The sequence below is a fragment of the Colletotrichum graminicola genome, assembly GCF_000149035.1.
Source record: "Colletotrichum graminicola M1.001 genomic scaffold supercont1.121, whole genome shotgun sequence".
Classification (NCBI taxonomy): Eukaryota; Fungi; Ascomycota; class Sordariomycetes; order Glomerellales; family Glomerellaceae; genus Colletotrichum; species Colletotrichum graminicola.
The window spans coordinates 12212-32101 of record NW_007361125.1 but is presented as its reverse complement, the minus strand read 5'-3'; the positions used below and the strand labels follow the sequence as shown (position 1 = coordinate 32101).

Below are 19890 nucleotides of genomic sequence, written 5' to 3'. Positions count from 1 at the left end.
GGTTAGCTATACTAGTAAGTGTGTTAGGATGTTTATCCTTAAGCACCCTTTTTCTTGTCTTTATTAGCTGTACGTTAAGCTCTTCTGCCTCTTTCTATTACCCTTAGTTCTAATATGTTAATACTAGGTTAGCTATACTAGTAAGTATGTTAAGATATTTATCCTTAAGCACCCTTAAACTTGTCTTTATTACCTATATATTAAGCTCTTCTGCCTTTTTCTATTATCCTTAGTTCTAATACGTTAATACTAGGTTAGCTATGCTAGTAAGCGTGTTAGGATGTTTATCCCTAAGCACCCTTAAACTTGTCTCTATTACCTGCACGTTAAGCTCTTCTGCCTCCTTCTATTACCCTTAGTTCTAGTACGTTAATACTAGGTTAGCTATACTAGTAAGTATATTAGATTTATATAAAGAGCTAATTATATTTTCTTATTATTTATAGCTACCTAGCGGTTACCTTATAGGATATATATATATATACTATACTAGAACGCGTTAGGCTTATTAGAAGGATTTTATAAGCTTACTATTCCTATAATAATAAGGATTCAATATATATAATATAAAATAAGGGACAAGCGCTTAGTAATACTAATAATCTAGGTTTTTTAATATCCTTAAGGACCTCTTCCTTTATTAGGATATTTCTTATCTGCTATTACGTAAATCTATTAGTTAGAGAAGAAAAAAGAGTGTAGTTGTCGGGATATTTAACTGTGTAATGGTGGAGCCGATCTATGGTCACGTGATTTATTATCACGTGACTCACCTCGGCGGCTCACTTACACCACCACGAATATCTACGGCAGCAACCTCTTCTCTTATCCTTTATCATCATCTTGAACTAGCAACTAATAGTTAATTAATACTATTGCTGCTACCACGATTGCGATCCCTGTGATACTAACACTGATTAGTGGTTAACTTCACAGTTACCACTACTGCAGATCAGTAAGGATTAATATTATTAGAAGAGGTTCAGATACTTTACCTCTATCTATTTAAAATTCTAAACGCTACCTAGCTTAAAGATCGTTAGTACCTAGGAATCTTATAATACCTAGCGAATAACCCTTTAAGCCTTACGTCTGCTACGTAAAAGACTATTATTATTACTATTAACTTTATTACTTTTAGAGAAGTCTTTTCCTTTATATACTACTTACTTACTAATAACCCTTATAGTATTTAGTATAATTATCTTTTTTTTTATCCCTAAGTTTCTTTAAGTTCTTTTCTCCTTATTTTTTAACCTTTTTTTCTTCTAATTATTAAGATTTTTATCCTACTAAGTTTTTATCTTATTACAGTAGTAACGGGCTATATAAGATTATAAGCAAACAAGCTCCTATAAGTTCCTATCTAAATAAGATTTTACTAGCAGGACTAGCCATAAAGCAGTTAAGTAAGAACCACCTAAGTTATCTACTTTTAACATAGTATTTATAAGTAAACGCCTTCTACTAATTTTACCTCTATATACTTCTAATATCACGTTATTAGCTAGGCGCAGCCTATAGTAATTACTGCTTATTTTCTTATTAGAAATTAATAGCTAAGTGTTACCCTTAGTAAGTATGCCTCCTTTTGTCCTTTAAGTAAAGTAAAGAAGGCAGAGGTTACCTATATAACCTTAATTTACCTCCTTCTTTTTCCCTCCTTCTTTGAGTAAGGTATAACTACGTACGTCTTCTCTCCTTTTTTAACGTTAGTAAAAAGAAGTAACTATTAATATAACCTTTACTTAACCTTATATTATTACTTAACTTTACTATCCTAATTACCGCTTTAATAAGGTATATAACCTTAACTTCTTACCTCTCTTCCTTTAACTTTTTAATAACTATAATATCCTGCTTACTATATTAAGGTCTATATACGTTTTCTCTTAGAGATAGCGTACGTCTTTTCTCCTTCTTTAACCTTATTAGCCTTACGTCTTATTAATAAGATTACTAAGTAAGGTGTAGGATTTCCTTAGGGCTATCCCTTATTTTATCCCTTTATTTACCTTATTTTTTACCTATACCTCCTTTTATTATATAATTTATCTATTTATCTTATTATTATCTATACTACTAGCGGTAATTCCTCTAACGTATAGATTTACCTCTAACCCTGTAGGTAAGGAGTAAGTGCCTGTAATTAAGAGGTTAGTAAGGCTAACAGAGTGTAATAATAGCAGAAGAAGGACAGAAGTAACTAGTAGAAGAAGGGTAGGCGTAACTAGTAGAGGGAGGGTAACTTTATCCTAGTAGAATTAAAAACCTATACCTTATTTCTAAATAAAGCTAGCTATTTATAGTCCCTTAGCTATAAGGTATAATATATCTATTAGATATCCTTAAGAATATAAGCTATAAGCTATATTAAATACTATAACGCGTTAAGCACTATTATAGTACTATAAATAATCTAGTATAGCGTAGTAAGGCTTACTAGCTAAGCCTTTTAGTAGTATGCCTCTAAAGACTTTAATAAATAGTTAGGAGACGCCTTTAAGGTAACAGCCTATAAGATAATAACTAAGTTTTAGGACTACCTTATACGCAGAGGCGTATAGGTATTAACTACTAGGACACTAACAGTAGTAAAGTAGATCTACGCTACTCTTAAGGCTAATAAGCCTATAGCTTAGACCTAAGAAGGGATTAATAATATAGCTAAGAAAAGTAAGGATTTTTACATAAGGATCTAAGACCTAGACTTTATATAAGATATTAAGGACCTACTACTAGAATTAACATTACTATAAGATTATATAAGACCTTCTAGCTAAGTAAGGCCTAATCTTCTTTTTACTATTACTTCTGCTATTAATATAACTAGCTAAGATTTAGGCTAGTAGAGGGTAGTTAATCTAGCCTTATCTTATAATAATCCTAACTTTATCTTACTACTATTTAACCTATTAGTAACCTAAAATCACCTAGTAGTAAATTACCCTAACCTAATAGTTACCTAGGCCTTACTTATAACTTACTAACTTACTAATCTTATTAAATTATACCCTAATAAAATAAAGTATAGTAGAAGAGTATATAAGTCACTTAAATTAAAGCTTATAATCTTTTATAACTACTATATAAAGGCTAGGATCTAGTAAGAGCACTATATAAGCGCCTTCTTTATTATACTTAAAGGTAAGGCTATAGAATACTATACTAACTATCTCTATAACTAGACTAACTTTATTACTATAGTTATATAAATAAAAGGTAATTTTAAGAATAAAGAGACGTTTTAGGCCTACCTTACTAAGCTATAAAGGACTAATTTAATAAGAACTATATTAGATAATCTAGACAAAAGTAAGGCTAAATACCTAGAGTTACTTATTAAGAGGGTAACTACCCTTATAAGAATAGTTATAAGGATTAGCACCTTATCTAACGTAGCTCTTTATAACTAATTACTTAACTTATACTATAAAGTAAAGGAATACTCCCTTACCCTCTTTAACCTATTATTAACGTTTACTAGCGTGTGTAGCTAGCTCTAATTAGTAATTAGTAACGTAATATAATTTAAATAACCTATATGTTAATACCTAACTAAAGAAGTAGAGAAGTAATATTAGACTAACTATACCTATAACAGCTAATAAAGTTACTAATAGTTTAGCTAATATAACTATAGCTATAGTAACTTTACACTATAGCGCCCTTTTAATAGTAATTTAAAGTAGTAAGTAACCCCTTTACCTTTATTATCTGTATTTAAAAAGTGCTATATATATAGTAAGCCTAACTATTAGTTAATAAAGCACTTAAAAGACAAAAGGTAATAGGCCTACTGTAAGTATAAAGAGTAGTATCTAATAGACTCTTTACCTAAAGCCTTTAACTACTTTATAACTAACTTTAAGGGATATAAACTATTTACTTTAGATAAAGAAGGTAACTATATAAAGAGTAATAAAGATAAAGAATTAGGCACTATATTTTATATATTAATAATATTCTTTAACTTATCTACTATTAACAGGCCTACTTTCTTTTTATTACTATATAACTAATCTATAACCTATTTTCTTATAAAGGATAACTCCTTATATAAGAATCTATATAATAATAAGCTACCTAACGTAGACGTCTTTACCCTTAATAAGTAATATTTATTTATTTCTTTTTATAGTATTATACCTAATTCTAGCGTAGCTAAATATTTAACAGCTAGATATAAGTAGTATCTTACCCTTTACTACTAGGTAAAGGGGAATCTAGCTATAGATAAGTTACAGGCAGGTAAAGTAAAAATCCGCTTTAGCAGTAGCAACCACTTTAAATTATAAGGAGTAATTAACGTGCTAACCCCCTTTAGCACGCTAACCTTCTATATAATACTATTAAATACCCTATTTCTACTCTACCTTATAAATATAGATTAGTATAGGATTAAATTTAATAATCTTACTAATAAGCTAATCTAAGGTAATACTATTATACCTACTATCTATAAATAAGGTTATATATAGATACTACTTAACTAACGTAAGTAAAGTATTACCTATTACTATCTTATAGATATTAAACTATAGTAAATCTATTATTACTTTAGCTACCTATTAGTTTAACAGCTCTATTACGTCTTTTAATAATCTAGTAATAAAGTTAAGATTACAGCCTTAGAGAAATTAACTAAGGTCTGCTACTACTACTAGATAAATATAAAGGCGCCTAGTCACTTTAAATTTACTTTACATAATAGTAAATATAACTTTAACTATAAGATTATTATTAATATTATTTACCTTAATAGTAACTACCTAGCCCTATATGTAGTTAATACTATAACCTCCTTTTAGGCAGCCTGCTTTCTTAAAAATATTACTATAAAGTATATATAGGAGGCACTTTAGATATACTAGATTAATATCTACCTTAGCTTACTAGACTAGATTATTACTAATACTAGCCTAAACTTTTACGCTAGTAAATTTAAGTAGTTAGCTAGGTCTTTATATATAGACGTTAAAGAAATACCTATTAAAGCCTATAATAGTATTAGTAAGGTTAAAAGGTACTATATACCCCTTTAATATATATATAACATCCTCTATAGTAAAGGCTACACACCTAAGGTTACCCTTTAGCTAGCTATTAAAGTAATTAATAGTATAGCTAGCCTAAATAGCCTAATACCTATACTACTAGTATTTAGCGTATACTTATAGATCTCTAACTTATTACTACTATTACTAACCTTACTTAAAAGGGCTAAAGTAGTAAGAAAGGTAATAGAGGCTATTTACTAGATTTATATAAAAAGGTAAGTTAATAAGGTAGTAACTATATAAAATAGCCTAGATACTGCTGTAACTATAGCCCTCCTACTTTAATCTATAGTCTACGTCTGGCGTAAGAAAAAGGGCTAGTAAGGCCCTTTTTACCTTATTACTAGTAATAGGACTACTTACACTATTAACCTCCCTTAAGGCCTATAAAGCTTTTATTTAACTATTATTAAGCCTTACCTTAAAGATACCTATAATAAGTAATAGTAACTACTATCTAAGGTAGGTAATTAGGTTAATAAAGAAAATAATAGTAATAATATAGCAGCCCTATTACTTACTAACACCCTTATACCTACTAAGGACATCTATAATAGTATTACTGTTATTATATAGCTATAGCCTAGGTAAAAACCTAGCTGCCTATAAAAATATATTAATTTCTTTAATAAGGTAGGCTTTATTATTAGCCTAGCTGCCTTCTTTACTACTATAAGTATAATATACGTCTTAATATAAAAAGAAGCTAACTAGCTACTAGTAATTAAACTATAAAAGAAAAGCACTATTACTACTATAAGAAAACCTTTTAAGTAAGTAACTACTACTAAGATTAAAAGGCTTATTACCTATAGGGTATTTTACTTTATTTAATATAATAAGAATAAGCACGCTAGAGTATAAATATTTAAATTATAAGTTATTAATAAGGTAAAAGGCTAGAATAAAAAACTATATAAGAAATCCTACCTTATTATCTAAGGATACGCTAATAATAGTAAAGAAGTAATTCTTATATAGTTACTTATAATCTAGTAAGTAAGCTAGCGCCTTATTCTTACCCTTACCTTATCCCTTATCTATAATAATAAGGATTTCTTACTCTAGTTACGTAATATTACCTAGGCATATATATAGTTAACTACCTTATTAAATTATATAATTCTTATATACTTTCTATTATAGATATAGCACCTCTACCTAATAAGCACTATTATATAAGTAGTAAAGCTATTATATAGTATTATAAAGGCAGGCACTTACTAGTAGGTAATATATAGTTACTACTATAAAGAAAAGCTTTAGATAAAGACTTTAACCTTTAATCTATACCTACTAATTATAACTATAGAGAGCCTAGACTTTAGGATTATTAGCATACAGACTAATAATACTATCGCCCTTTTAGATAAGTCCTTCTCTACCTATAAGGCTAATAAGCTTACTAAGGCTATATTTACTACTAAGGAGAAGTAAATCCTTACTATTAATAACCTACTTACCTTTAACAGCAGCGTAGTATCTCTAACTACTAAGGGGAAGCTCCTTCTCTAATAAAAGGGCTAAAGCAAGAAACTTTAACCTATTAATAAAGAATCTCTATAAGCACTTAAGTAGTATGTTAAGTAGTAAGCCTGTAGTATGTATATTACGTTAGTCTACTAGCCTAAAGCGTACTTTAACTACTTTATTATAGTATAACACTAATTACCTAACGTAAATAAGATTAAGGCACTTAACTATTATATTATATAGTAAATAAATAACCTTAACTATAGTTTATTATTTTACTTACTTAACCTTAAATCTATAAAGCTTTTTGTCTTTATAAATAGATTATTTATAAATAATAAGGACCTTACTTTATAGCTAGGATTTATTATTATTCTTACTAATAAGGCACCTATAAGTACTACTATAGGTAATAGATTTACTATAACTAGTAATATTATTTACTTTAGCTTAATAAAGTGTAAGTAAGTTACCTAAAGTATACTAGCCTCTAAGATCTATAGTATAGTTACTAGCGCTAACGTTACTTACACACTTAGTATAACCCTTATAATAATTACTAACTACCTTAAGCTACTATATATACTAATAATCCTCTATACTAACTTATACTTACTCTATAAGTGCCTTATAAAGCTTAGGACTATAAAAAAGAAAAGGCTTATAATTAATATTATAGCCCTCTAGTAGTTATATAAGTAATATAAAGTCTATAAGGTAAGCTAGATATAAGGTAATAATAATCTTACTAATAGATTTACTAAATTATTACCTAATAAGGCGCTAGAATAACTAGTTAAAAACAGGACGGTTTAGATTAGTATAAAGGGATAGGTTTCTTAAGCTATATAACAGATTATATAGACAAAAAGTATTAAATACTTTAGGCTTTTAATTTTTATTACGTTTTTAAGCTTTTTAGCTGCTAGGCAGTATCTAGGCTATTTATAGTAATTTTCCTTTACTTTAGAAAGTTACTAGTGTTAGGATATTTAACTATATAATAGTGGAGCTAATCTATAGTTATGTGATTTATTATCACGTGACTCACCTTAGTAGCTTACTTACACTACTACAAATATCTACAGTAGCAACCTCTTCTCTTATCCTTTATTATTATCTTTAACTAGCAACTAATAGTTAATTGATACTATTGCTGCTACCACGATTGCGATCCCTGTGATACTAACAGTAGTATAACAGCAGTATATAATTAGCCCTTCCGTTTTACTACAGAGATAACATCTTCTAGGGCTTAGTGTATTTTAAGTAATCAGGCTAGAATATAGCGTTCTTAGCTATAGGGTAGAGGTAGTTTAATAAAGATAGTTAAAATACTGCAACTTAGAATTTTATAATATTAAAGAGAGAAGATTTAAGGGATATAAAAGCCACGCCGCAAGGCTATAAATACCAGCCTATAAGGGTGTCTTTTATGTTTTCTATTTACTATCCTTATACTATCCTCTAAGAGTTAGTATTATGACGCTAGATAAAACACTTAAAGCGCCAGGCTTTAATTTCTCTAGTAGAAAACCCCCCTATATAGAAGCTAATTAGCTAAGTAGTAACTAACTATCCTTAGCAAGCTACTAGGCACAGACCTAACATAGCTAAACTAGGGTAAGTTAGTAAAGCATTGCGACATTACTATTAAGAACTATTAACTGTACTTATGGATAAGGTAAACACTTAATTATACATGTTGTTGTTGAGAACGTTATGGAGAGCGTTAAGATGATTATCGCGAAGATTCAACGGCTTATTAAAGACGTTAAAGTACTATTATAAGCTAGTTAGTATCTAGGGTTATAGGGCATGTCTAATATCGTCCTAGCTTAGTGCAGCACGGTGAAGACGACTAGAAAGACAGATACATCGATATACACTGCCGCTAGCGTCGTTCGTAGGGGTTTAGGCATAGTTAGAAACCAATTAGTAAGGAGTAAAGCCAAAAGCTTGCCTAATAGGTAAGACAAGGGAGAAAGACCTAAAGCTAATAATAATAATAATATATTTAACATCTAGAGTGAATAGGGACGTGCCAGGTAATGCCGACATGGTCTATGCTAATCTAAACTATGTTACAGGTCCCCGTCTCCACCTAACGTTCCTATTCATTATCTAGTAACTTAGGTAGATTTTAGAGAAGAAATTAGTTGCCTCTATCTATTTACATAGAAGGGAGGCTCCCTTTATAGAGCCTAGTAGAAAATTAATACTTGCTTTTGCTATACGTTAGTAGAGATAGTATAGTGTGGCTTTCTAGCTACGCTTATAGAAGTAGAAGTACACTAGGCTTTTATGTCTACTATAACTGCAGTCAAGCAGTACGTCTTAATAGCTAAACCTCTTGTAGTATGCTATAAAGTCTCTATAATGTGATCTTAGTATATATAGCCTTCCTAGTAGGTACTAAGGAAGGCAAAGCTTAGGGGGCTTAGTATAGGGAACTATCCTAAGGTTAGCATACTGCTAAGGGCATAGTAAAGGCTATCTTTTAGAGAAGACTTAGATAGTAACCCCTTTAGACTGCCGTTTTAAGTACACTAATATAGGCTGTAGATATAATTCTAGGGTTTATTTATAGGTCTCTTTAGCTAGAGCGTCTGCCTCCTTATTTCCTAGTATACCTATATATCTAGAGTACTACTAAATATATACTCTACCTAGTATTGTCTAGCTTATCTGTTATCTCTATGTCTAAGAGGAGGCAAGACTACTAAAGGCCCTTAATCTAGCCTAGCTGCTTCTTACACTCTAGGTACTAAGCTTAGCTATAACTATAAGGTTATTAAGGTAAATATAAATATTATCTACTATCTACGCTATAGGAGACCTTATAGCTTCTAGTAGGCCCTAGAAAGCGGCTTATGCCTTTATATTAAAGACCTCTGTCTAGTGGCTAAGCGGTTCTAATCCCTAGAAGATCTACTATATAGCCTAGTACCCTACTTAGCCTACTCTAGTAGCAGTTCTACTACTATCTAATATTTAGGAGCTGTTAGTATAGACTATAATATCCTGCCTTAAGAATATTCTTAATCTGTCTGTAAAAGTAATAGCTAGTTCTTTTTTAGTCTTCTTAGGATTATAGCTAACTATACTAAGGGCTATATACTAGTTAGCTAGGCGCTCCTAAGGTAGTAGGTCTAGTAGGTTAATATATTTAGTATTTATATTAGTAAGGCTTACTATTTACTATAGTCTTAAGTTTAGTCTAGGTCTATCTTTAAGCCTTATTTAGAGGGGGTGTTATTTATCTAGGTAATAGATCCTTATAGAGGCCTTATAAAGCTTAACGTCTAATATTACCTCTACTAGTAGTAAGGCAGCTTTACGCTATAAGATTAGTATAGGCGTTATTTTATATAAAGGGAGTATAGCTCTAATAGCTTTAGCTTACGTAATATTAAGTTAGTAAAGTAGACTATTAACCTTATTTAAGGTAATATACTTATTCTTAATCTAATTCCTACCTAGCTACTATACCTCTAATATATAGTACTAGATAGGTAGTACGTAGGAGGTTATAGTATAGTAAAGCAGGTAGGCTAGTGCGCCCTAGATAGTGTTCCTTAGTCCCTATAGGCCGCTAATTACTTAGTAGGCTTTAGCGTAAAGGCCTTTTATATAGTTCTTAAATATAAGTCTCTAGTTAAAGTAGACCTTAAGCTATTATAAGGAGGCCCCTTAATTAACAGCCTAGACTATATACTATCTCCTATCTAGTAGTCTAATAGTTATTAGTAGGTTTTTATCTTTTAGTCTTTTAGTAAAGTAAATAAGCTTAGACTTATTAGTATTAAAAGTAATTCCCTCTAACGCCCCCTACTCTTAGGCTTTATGCTATTCTTTTGCTAGTAAAATATAGTTATCCTTTAGTAAGGTTAAGCTTACTATAATAGTAATGTTATTAGTGTAGCTAAACTAAAATTATTTCCTATATAGATAAATAGTACCTAGCTTAAATAAGGGTTTAATATAAAGTATAAAGAGGATAGGGGATATAGGTAAGCCTTATAGTAGCCTACACTTAAGGTTAAAAACGTCTCCTATCTCCTTATTTAGCCTTATTTTTACTCTTCTTCTAAGGACAAAGCTTAAGACCTACTACATAAGGTTCTCTAGCTATCCTTAACGTTAGAGGCATTAGATTAGCCTTCCTAGTAGCATAGCGTTAAAGGCCCCTTTAATATTAAGCGTAAGTATAGAGGTAATAAGACCTCTTTACTAAGTATACTTAATATTATAGATAGTAGTAGTAATAAGGTTACTATATAAGTAGAGAGGGAAGGCCCTAAACTATTAGTTATATAGTACCTAGTACTTAACTATAATCTAGGTAAGCCTTCTTATAATAAGTCTCTCTAAGCCTTTTCTAAGTATAAATAATAGCGTAATAGGTCTATATAAGCGTAAGAGCGCCCTATCTCTCTTACCTAGCTTAAGTAGAATAACTAGAATTACTTCTTTAAAATAGGTAGGATACTAGCCCTTATATATATATCTACTATAAAGTAAAAAGATAATATCCTTAATAATAAGCTATACTATCTTAAGAATAGTAGTTATAATTCTATTAGACCTAAGAGTAGTGTTTTCTATAAAGAAAATAAATATTTATACCTTATCTTTTATAATATATAAGAATAAAAGATTAGCCTCTAGGTAAGGTCCTAGGCCTACTACTAATATATCTATAGAGATAGTAGTATTTTTAAGGAGAATATAAGTAAATAAATCTTACTTCTCTTTTAGTTATAAGAGAAGTGTAGTTAGACTACTCCTATCTTAAAGTAAGGGGGTCTAAAAAGATCCCTTAGCCTTATACTACCTAACTATTTTAAATACGTCTTTACTAGTAGAGGCTATAGTAATTTTTCTTTTCTAGTAAGCGTCCTTAGAGTGCTATAGCTAATAGAGAAAGTCCTGCTTTAGGGCGTCCTCCTTGTTTTACTCCTACTAATATTCTACTTCTAGAGCGTAAAGTCTTACTATAGTTACTCTCTTAGTTATATAGGCTTAGTGTTTCTACTTATAGTCCTTATTTTAGTATAGTCTCCTAGGTCCTTTACTAGACGTACGCCTTATTAAAGCTATAAGTACTTCTCTAAGGTAATTTATAATCTATTTTACTAGTATATCTAACGCCTATAGATCTCTTATATTACTTATAGTATACTATATAGGATATACGTTTTACTAAAAGATATTAAGGAAAAGCTTTTTATCTATTATATTAAGCTAGAACCTGCCTAGGCTTAGGTTAGGTAAGTTAGCTAGGGCTAAGGGGACCTAAGTAAGCAGGCTTTTATAGTCTAACGTTATATATAAGGACGTTTTTATACTTATAAATGCCCTATAGAGGCTGCTAGACGCCTAGGCTAGGTCTAGTGTGTTACTGCCCTTATGTATAGCTTTACTAATTAGTAATAAGAGGACTAGGCTAGCAGCTTCTACCTATTCTACTAGCGTATTAGCGTTAGAGGAGCTTGCCGCCTTAGGCTGCTAGGTCTAGTAATAGAGGTTAAAATCCCTAGCGACTAGCACGCGTTCCTAGTGTCTACGTTACCAGGCTGTCGTAATATACCTAACCGCTTAGTTAGGTTATAGCGTGTAACTAGGGGCGTTATATACGTTAATAACTATAAGGACTTCCTGTATTCCTACTAGGAGTTAAAGGAAGAGTAGGTCTATAGATAGACTAGGCAGTAGGCATATTTATACGCCCTATAGTCTAGTTCCTCTATAGAGGTAAGTAAGTACCCTAGGTCTTTCTTTAACCTAGTTATCTACTAGGGTAAATATCTTAAAACCTAGGTGGTATCTTATAAGTCTTCTCTCTTCTAAGTAGATAGAGGGCTCTTATAGTAGTAGTATATTAATATAGGCTGTATAGGCTAGATTTAGTGCCCTTTTATATATAAGTAGTTATCTAGCTACGTTTGCCTATATAATCTATAGCACTCTAGAGGGCTGTATTCCTCTAATATCCCTTATTTACTTAGTTATAGTTTATCTCTTCTCCTTCTTCTTAGGATTATTAATATAACTACTAGGTTATAAATCTCTATAATCTTTACCCCTTAGCTTAGATAGCCTATAGCTATACCTTATTCCTCCTCTAGACTACACCCTTTACTACTTTTAGTTTAATAAGGCAGGTTATATTAAAGGCAGTATAAGGCCTGTTATATAATAGACACTTAAAGGGGCAGTTATAGCTATTATAGCCTTTAGTACTACTATAAGGTACCTAGTGTTAGTTAGTTATATAGGAGGGCAAGCTGTATTTAAGGTACCTCTTCTTTTTAGTATACGTTTATTTGTTATAAAAGCCGCTATAGCGGTAGTATTAGGGAGACCTCTTTTCCTTTAGAAACTACAGGTTTATAAAAACGCTAGCCCCTATTAAACAGAGGCGCCTTAGTAGTTACCTTATGGCTTCTGCCTTAAACTAGGCTATTACTATACCTAGCCTTTTAGCTTTGTCTTTTCTAAAGAAGTATGCCTTTTTAGGCTTAACTTTCGTTACAATCTATATCTCTTGTCAGGGGCCTGACAGGGGATCACCGGTGGAGCCCTATTAGTCATCCGGATGAGGGATAAAACCCCTATCCAGGCCCACGATAGTTACAGTTAGCAGATTCGAATGTGTGAACAACAACAACCTACCTTTGACTATCGCTAAGTGACCCCTATCGCCGACTTCATCACTCGAACCGTATGCCTCTGAAACGTTCGAATCTCAACCTATCTATAGGGGTTCCGACCGTTGAAGCGACGATAGGCGGCTGGGCTGCCGCTGGGCTGCCGAGAGTTACGAATCGCTGGGCTGCCGCTGGGCCACCGCCGGGCTACCGCTGGGCTACTAAGAGTTACGAATCGAAGGGTTACAGCCGGGCCGCCGCTGGGCCGCCGCTGGGCTGCCGCTGGGCTGCCGATGGGTTACGAATCGAAGGGCTACCGCCGGGCTACCGCCGGGCTACCGCCGGGCTGCCGATAGGTTACGAAACGAAGGGGCTGCTGAGGGGCAGCTGCTAGGTAGCTGCTGGGCAGCTGCTGGGCAGTATACGTTAAGGGGCGTGCTAGCCCTATTACTGAAGTTAATACATGTCTAAGGGACATGTATAGAGACGTCTAAGTAGGGAGGCCTTACTAGCTGGGCCCTACTAGCAGTAATAGGGAGGCCACTAGGGTGGTATACAGCAGGGCTGTACCTAGTGTTGCTCCTTAACGGATAATAGACCTCTGGATAATGGACCTCTGGATACTGGACCTCTGGATACTGGACCCCTGGATACTGGACCTCTGGATAAGCAGCGGGATAGCTGCTAGGCCGCTACTAGGCCATAGCCTTGAGGACAAGGCTACTAAGGGGGGGGAAGAGTGGCTGCAGCGGAGCAACGAAGACACTTACTTGCTAGCGTAGCAAAGCAAGCTAGCAAATAAGAGGCTGAGGCAGCGGAGCGGCAGACACCAACAGATAGGCTCCGGGCAGAGCAACGGATAGGCTCCAGGCAGAGCAACGAATTGGCAACGGATCGGCATTAGGTAACGGATCGGCACCGGGCTACAGATGGGCTTTAGGCGAAGTAATGGATGGGCACTAGCGGAGCAACGGATTGGCACTGGGCAACGGATGGGCTCTGGGCAGAGCGACGAATTGGCAACGGATCGGCATTGGACAACGGATCGGCATTAGGTAACGGATCGGCATCAGGCAACGGATTGGCACTGGGCAACGGATGGGCTTTGGGCGAAGCAACGGACGGGTATTAACAAAGCAACAGATAGGCTCCGGGCAGAGCAACGGATGGGCTCTGGGCAGAGCAACGGATGGGCTCTAGGCAGAGCGACGAATTGGCAACAGATCGGCATTAGGCAACGGATCGGCATTAGGTAACGGATCGGCATCAGGCAACGGATCGGCACTGGGCAACGGATGGGCTTTAGGCGAAGCAACAGATAGGTATTAGGCAACAGATAGGGCATTGGGCAACGGATAGGCATTAGGCAACGGATAGGCTTTAGGCGAAGTAACGGATCGGCACTAGTGGAGCAACGGATAGGCTTTAGGCAGAGTAATAGGAGGGTAGCCCTGTAAACGGCACTACTCTTCCTACCGTACGGCGGAGGTTTAATAAGGGTGACAGGGGCTAGGGTAATAACAGGGTTAGGAATAGCTTTACTAAGCCATAAGGGCATGGCTTATAAGGGGGGGGAACGTGTCAGGGGCCTGACAGGGGATCACCGGTAGAGCCCTATTAGTCATCCGGATGAGGGATAAAACCCCTATCTAGGCCCACAATAGTTACAGTTAGCAGATTCGAATGTGTAAACAACAACAACCTACCTTTAACTATCGCTAAGTGACCCCTATCGCCGACTTCATCACTTGGACCGTATGCCTCTGACATCTCTTTAAGGAGTTCCTTGTTTATAATCTCTAGCTTAGTGTTAGTTAGTAGACAATACCTAGTAAATAGGACGTTTGTAATATAGGCCTAGATCTAGGTGTCGCGCTACTTAACTGCCTATGCCTAGAGGAGGGCAGTAATCTGTTCTCTATTCTCTAGTAGGACTTTTACGCTATCTACTAATAAAGGTAGGAGTGCTAGTCCTATCTTAATATAATTAATTCCTTTAAGAGCTCCTTAGGCTTAGGGACTTAGCTTTTCTTAGATAAAGGCGTATATGTTGTAGGCTCTCTTGTTATAGAGCGGGCTTTTAAGTAGGAGATACGTAAAGACGTGTAGGTCTTTTAAGGCTGCCTAGTTTACGGCTTGTTTTACTAGTGTTAATTTATCCTGCTTTCTAGTAGGTAGCTGGCTTACTACTATTACATAGGACTAAACTAGGGGCAGCTAGTTCTAGGCTGTGTGTAAGGGATACCCTTAGAGACTTAAGGCAGACTTGCTAGGTTCTATGCTACTAGTATGTATAGACCTTACTAGACTACGTTACTACTAGTCTAAACGCTGCTTTTCCTCCTAAAGCTCTCTTTCTAAGGATTTAATCTTCTTTAGGTAGTCTTTTAGGAACTATTCTCTCTTAGTATCCCGTCGTAGGAGGTCCTAGATAAGATTTAAAAGCTTATTAATCTTATCCTTAAGCTTGGTATTGTCCTAGTAGCTGACTTACTTAACTACTCTGACCTTTATGGTTGGTTTCTAGACACGTCTAGACCGTTAAGATGTACTGGCGTCTTTATGAACCGTGATCGATGGCCTAACGTCTAGAGAGACGGCCATGGTAGTGGAATTTAGCTTGTGGGGCTAATGATGGGAAATGATAGTGCGATAGGCCGGAGCCCCCTATAGTCTTAACAGCTACTAACAGTAGATACCTTGTGAAAAGACAGTCGACTTAGGCCTGACGATGAGCTTGACAAGATCTGGGGATTCTTCGGGTGGGTCCTGCGGAGTGATCACCTTATCTTATTATCACGTGACTTGTCCATAGTTCTTCTGTTTCTGGGGAGTTATCCTTCTGTTGTTCGTATAAAGGTTATGGTGCCCGTTGGTTGTCTTGTTAGGTGGGGCAACATTGCCTGTAACTTGTTGGGTCGTAACACTCAGCCCTTATATGTGGGTTGGTCCCGGACTACCCGGTTAAATATACTTATTACATATAACAAGAGGCTGTTTGTATTTTAGTCTTATAATATATCTATACCTATGTTACGACCTTACTAGATATATATGTACAGCTAAGTCTCTTATACTACACTTTAGTGATACGCTCCTTATAAATATTAATTTCAGGGGCACCGGCTCTTGAATAGGCCTAGCGCATGTACTAGACACCCCTCGAAATCTGGGTCACGTGATCACATCCCGGGAGTGGGTCCAGCCCCGCCAAAAACCTTAACAAGGCCTAGAGCCGTAACGCCGGCCAGCAAAGCTCAATAGGGCGACCCATTCAGCGCGTAGGAAGAGGACAGCCAAGACAGGCGCCTCTGTGTAAGCCTAGAGGGGAGAGAGCGCTTGATCGAAGACGGCAGAGCAGTATAAGCCCGCGCGGCAGGTCATTTCATTGCAGAGGGACTGCGCACCCATTACAATACAGTACTACCTATAGGCGTAGTCAAGAGCGTCTTGTTTGTGGTGCAACTCTACGCTGAGACTCGCTACGTCTCTGAGTAGACAGACCTGTACGGAGTAGTTTGAAGCCGAAAGTGGGCGTCAAAGTATGTCTATAATTGTCCCTGAGTGTTGATATGAGACAGTCAACGTTACACAGTGTATCACCCACCTACTGTGGGCCCTTGTTATACTATGTATTTTGTATCAATATGACTAGCGTCAGTTATTAATATATATTGACTCCACCTATATTACTTCCTGATATCCTAAAATGCCATTTAAGGGGTTATAAAAAATACCTTTGTCGGTAGATTTCTTGCTTAATAGTAGAGCTTTCATGTTGATGGGATAGTAAAATAGTATCTGGACTATCTTGGCCTTAGTATACTAATATGAAACAAGCTACTATTGAATAAGTAGTATCATAACTATTTTACTGTGTCTATCTAGCTATATCTCTCCCTTAAATAAAGGGCACGAATCCCCTCTCCACGTAATTGACATCATAACAACATCTTCTCTATAACCACATCTACCTCCTCTCTCAGTATTCGATCCCGTCCTCTTCTTGTCAACACTGTTCTGATTCATTGCCATCATGCGCGCTTTTATCCTTTTCACCCCTCTATCTCTTCTAGCGGGCCTAGTCACTGCTGGCCCACTAGCTCAAAGTCTCCAGAGTAGAGAGTCGGGCTTTCTCTGCTGTAATGCCGGCGTAGCAGATCCGTCCAACTCCTGCAAAAGCAAAGGCCAAAACTCTTTCTGCGTACGCTCCTGTTTTCTGACTAAACTAGAAAAAGCTTATATGTATGTGTTACTGACAATGTCATAGTGTAGCGGCATTCCCGCCGACCAAGGGTCAGGGTGCGACATTTTTCCAGACAGTTTCCCAACAGGCCGTAACGTCTTGAGCGCTGCTCAAGAAGTCGACTGTGAAGTCAATGAATTCACCTCTAGTTGTAACATTGGCTGCAGCTCTGGCGGCGCTGGCGGCGGACAGGGATTCATTGGATGCGCCTAAGGCATAGTCAGTAGTAATTACAATGATGACACCACCACCCGTAGGCCATGAGCTACTCCCCATCGTTTGCGTGAGCGAATGAGCGCCTGCAGCGATCAGCCAATTGCTATCACATCGGGGTAGTACAACATCGTACTTCTTTGATCAGTAAGCAGCCTAGTCTATGACTGATAAAGATAACCGGTCTGCGAGTGGCTTGCCTGATATCAGCGAAAGTTCGATACTTACCCTCATCTACCGAACACGGCGACTATAGTATGGTCGGATGAGAACCACACCAAGATAAAAGTGGAGACAATGAAGACTAGGGGTATGGTCGGTTGTTTTCCATCAGAGTATAGTCGGTAGAGCATACCGGTAGGAGAACCACGCAAAACTAACATTTATAGAAAGCGCAGATTAAGAAGAGTAAGTGACCCTATTTTTAGAGCAAGTAATAACCTCTATTTCTATGCTTTTTATTACTGAAATTCTAGGAATACATTTTGATGTGGTCTTGAAGAAAGGCGCATAGACCACCCCGAGGTCGTTACACTAGAAAAGGATAGCTTATATAATCTAGAAAACCATCCTATAGCCATAGCAACCTCAGATATTTACATCACGATTCCATTAAAGTAGACAGCTTAACAACCATAGACCTATTTGTTTATAACCCCATCTTCTCTATTGCTATATGTAAGGAATGTCAGTTTGCCGTAGTTGCTAACAAGGTAACAACACATCTCCATACAAGGCATAAATCTCTCTCAGCTGCTAAGCGTAAGAACATTGTAGAGGCTGTACAGGCATGCCCCGGCATCATCAAGAGCCAAGGCAGCTTAGTATCGCTCCAGCTGCCGGAGCCAACATCAAGTCCAATCAAGCATCTTGCCCCCCCACAGCGCGACGGGCTCAAGTACACAACGTGTGGCTACGTCTGCCGACGTCTTAAGGTAATGCAGAGACACTGTCGTGAACAGCACGGCTGGGTGAACGACTGGAAGAAGGGAGGCAACGTAAGGAGGAAGGCAGCCAAGCCCAGGAAGGCGGCATAGGTCAATGGGGTTTTATGCCAGCGCTTCTTCCCGACGCAGGCCGGCCGCCGCTGGTTCCAGGTCAGCCAGAGAGAGGAGGCAGATGGGGGTATTCACAACAGGCCAACAAGGACTCCAGCACACGACATCATCACACAGATTCGCCAAAAACAGGCCGAACAGGCCAGGGCTTAGGAAGACGACGTTATCCACAACGTAAACGATAAGCTGGACGCGAACTCGTGGGTGAAACACGTTCAATGGGCAGAGCACTTGGAAGGGCGGTCTATAAGTAAGCTCCAGGAAACGACCGAGCCGATCACGGAGGAGGAAGAGGTGCTCCAGGCCATGTGGACAGTGACAGAGAGGGTCTTACATAAGGCGCGCACTATCTCAACCCCCCACCAGGTAGGGAACGCAGTATTATTCGAGGTGCAGCCGAAGGAGGCACACGTCAAGCCAGCCAGGCCGTTCGACAACCGGTTAGAAGATCAGACGTAGGAGCGGTACAAGGGTGTCTGGCAGAAGCTGCTCTGCATATGGAACCGCACGCAGGAGATGGCCGAGGACGAGCGGCCGCCGTATCGGCTGACGGCGAGGCAGGGCGAACTGTGGGACCACTTCGAAGCCGTCGTGCAGAAGGAGGGGGCACTTGACGTCAGGGAACCAGACGACGCACCAACAGAGGCAGAGCGGGCCGCACTCTAGATGCTTATCGGTATTCTAGACCACCCGATCCGGCGAGGCGACTACCAGAACATCTTAGTCAGCGCGCTTGCAGTGATGGGCATCAGCGAAGACGGCGGCTGGGTGAAGGTCAACGACTACACAACCGACTACTCAGCCGTCGTCAAAGTAAGCCGGATGCTTGTCATATACCAGTCTGCCGTCGAGAGGAAGGGCGCTGTGGCAGAGAGGGCAAAAGAGATGGGCGAGGAGGCGGCCAAGGACGAGGTCCGCAGCATATTCCAGTAGACCTGGCGAACCGCACCGCTTTGGTAGGGTTAGGGCCAGGCGGAAGGAGGCATATATATATATATAGGAGGAGAGGAGAGAGGGGGGGAAGAGGGACTAGACGACAGGCCACAGCCTGGAGAGAGCAGGAGTAGGTAGGTAAGTAGGTAGGTAAGACCATACAAGTCCCATAGCAGACGGACAGACCAGGCCGCCATACCGGCTTCTACCTACCTACACACCATACCATATCCATCGCATCTATCCATCTACCG

The 19890-nt window shown here is 37.2% G+C and overlaps 1 protein-coding gene across 1 annotated transcript; it reads left to right on the top strand.

Annotated features, from left to right (window-relative positions):
* Positions 1-18398: 18398 nt before the first annotated feature.
* GLRG_11779 (uncharacterized protein) lies at positions 18399-19636 on the top strand (the record flags this gene model as incomplete). Its single annotated transcript, XM_008102466.1, has 5 exons — positions 18399-18643; positions 18704-18770; positions 18861-19069; positions 19163-19318; positions 19370-19636. Coding segments are annotated over 5 exons (944 nt in total), but the record flags the coding sequence as incomplete, so codon positions are not given.
* Between the last annotated feature and the right edge of the window lie 254 nt (positions 19637-19890).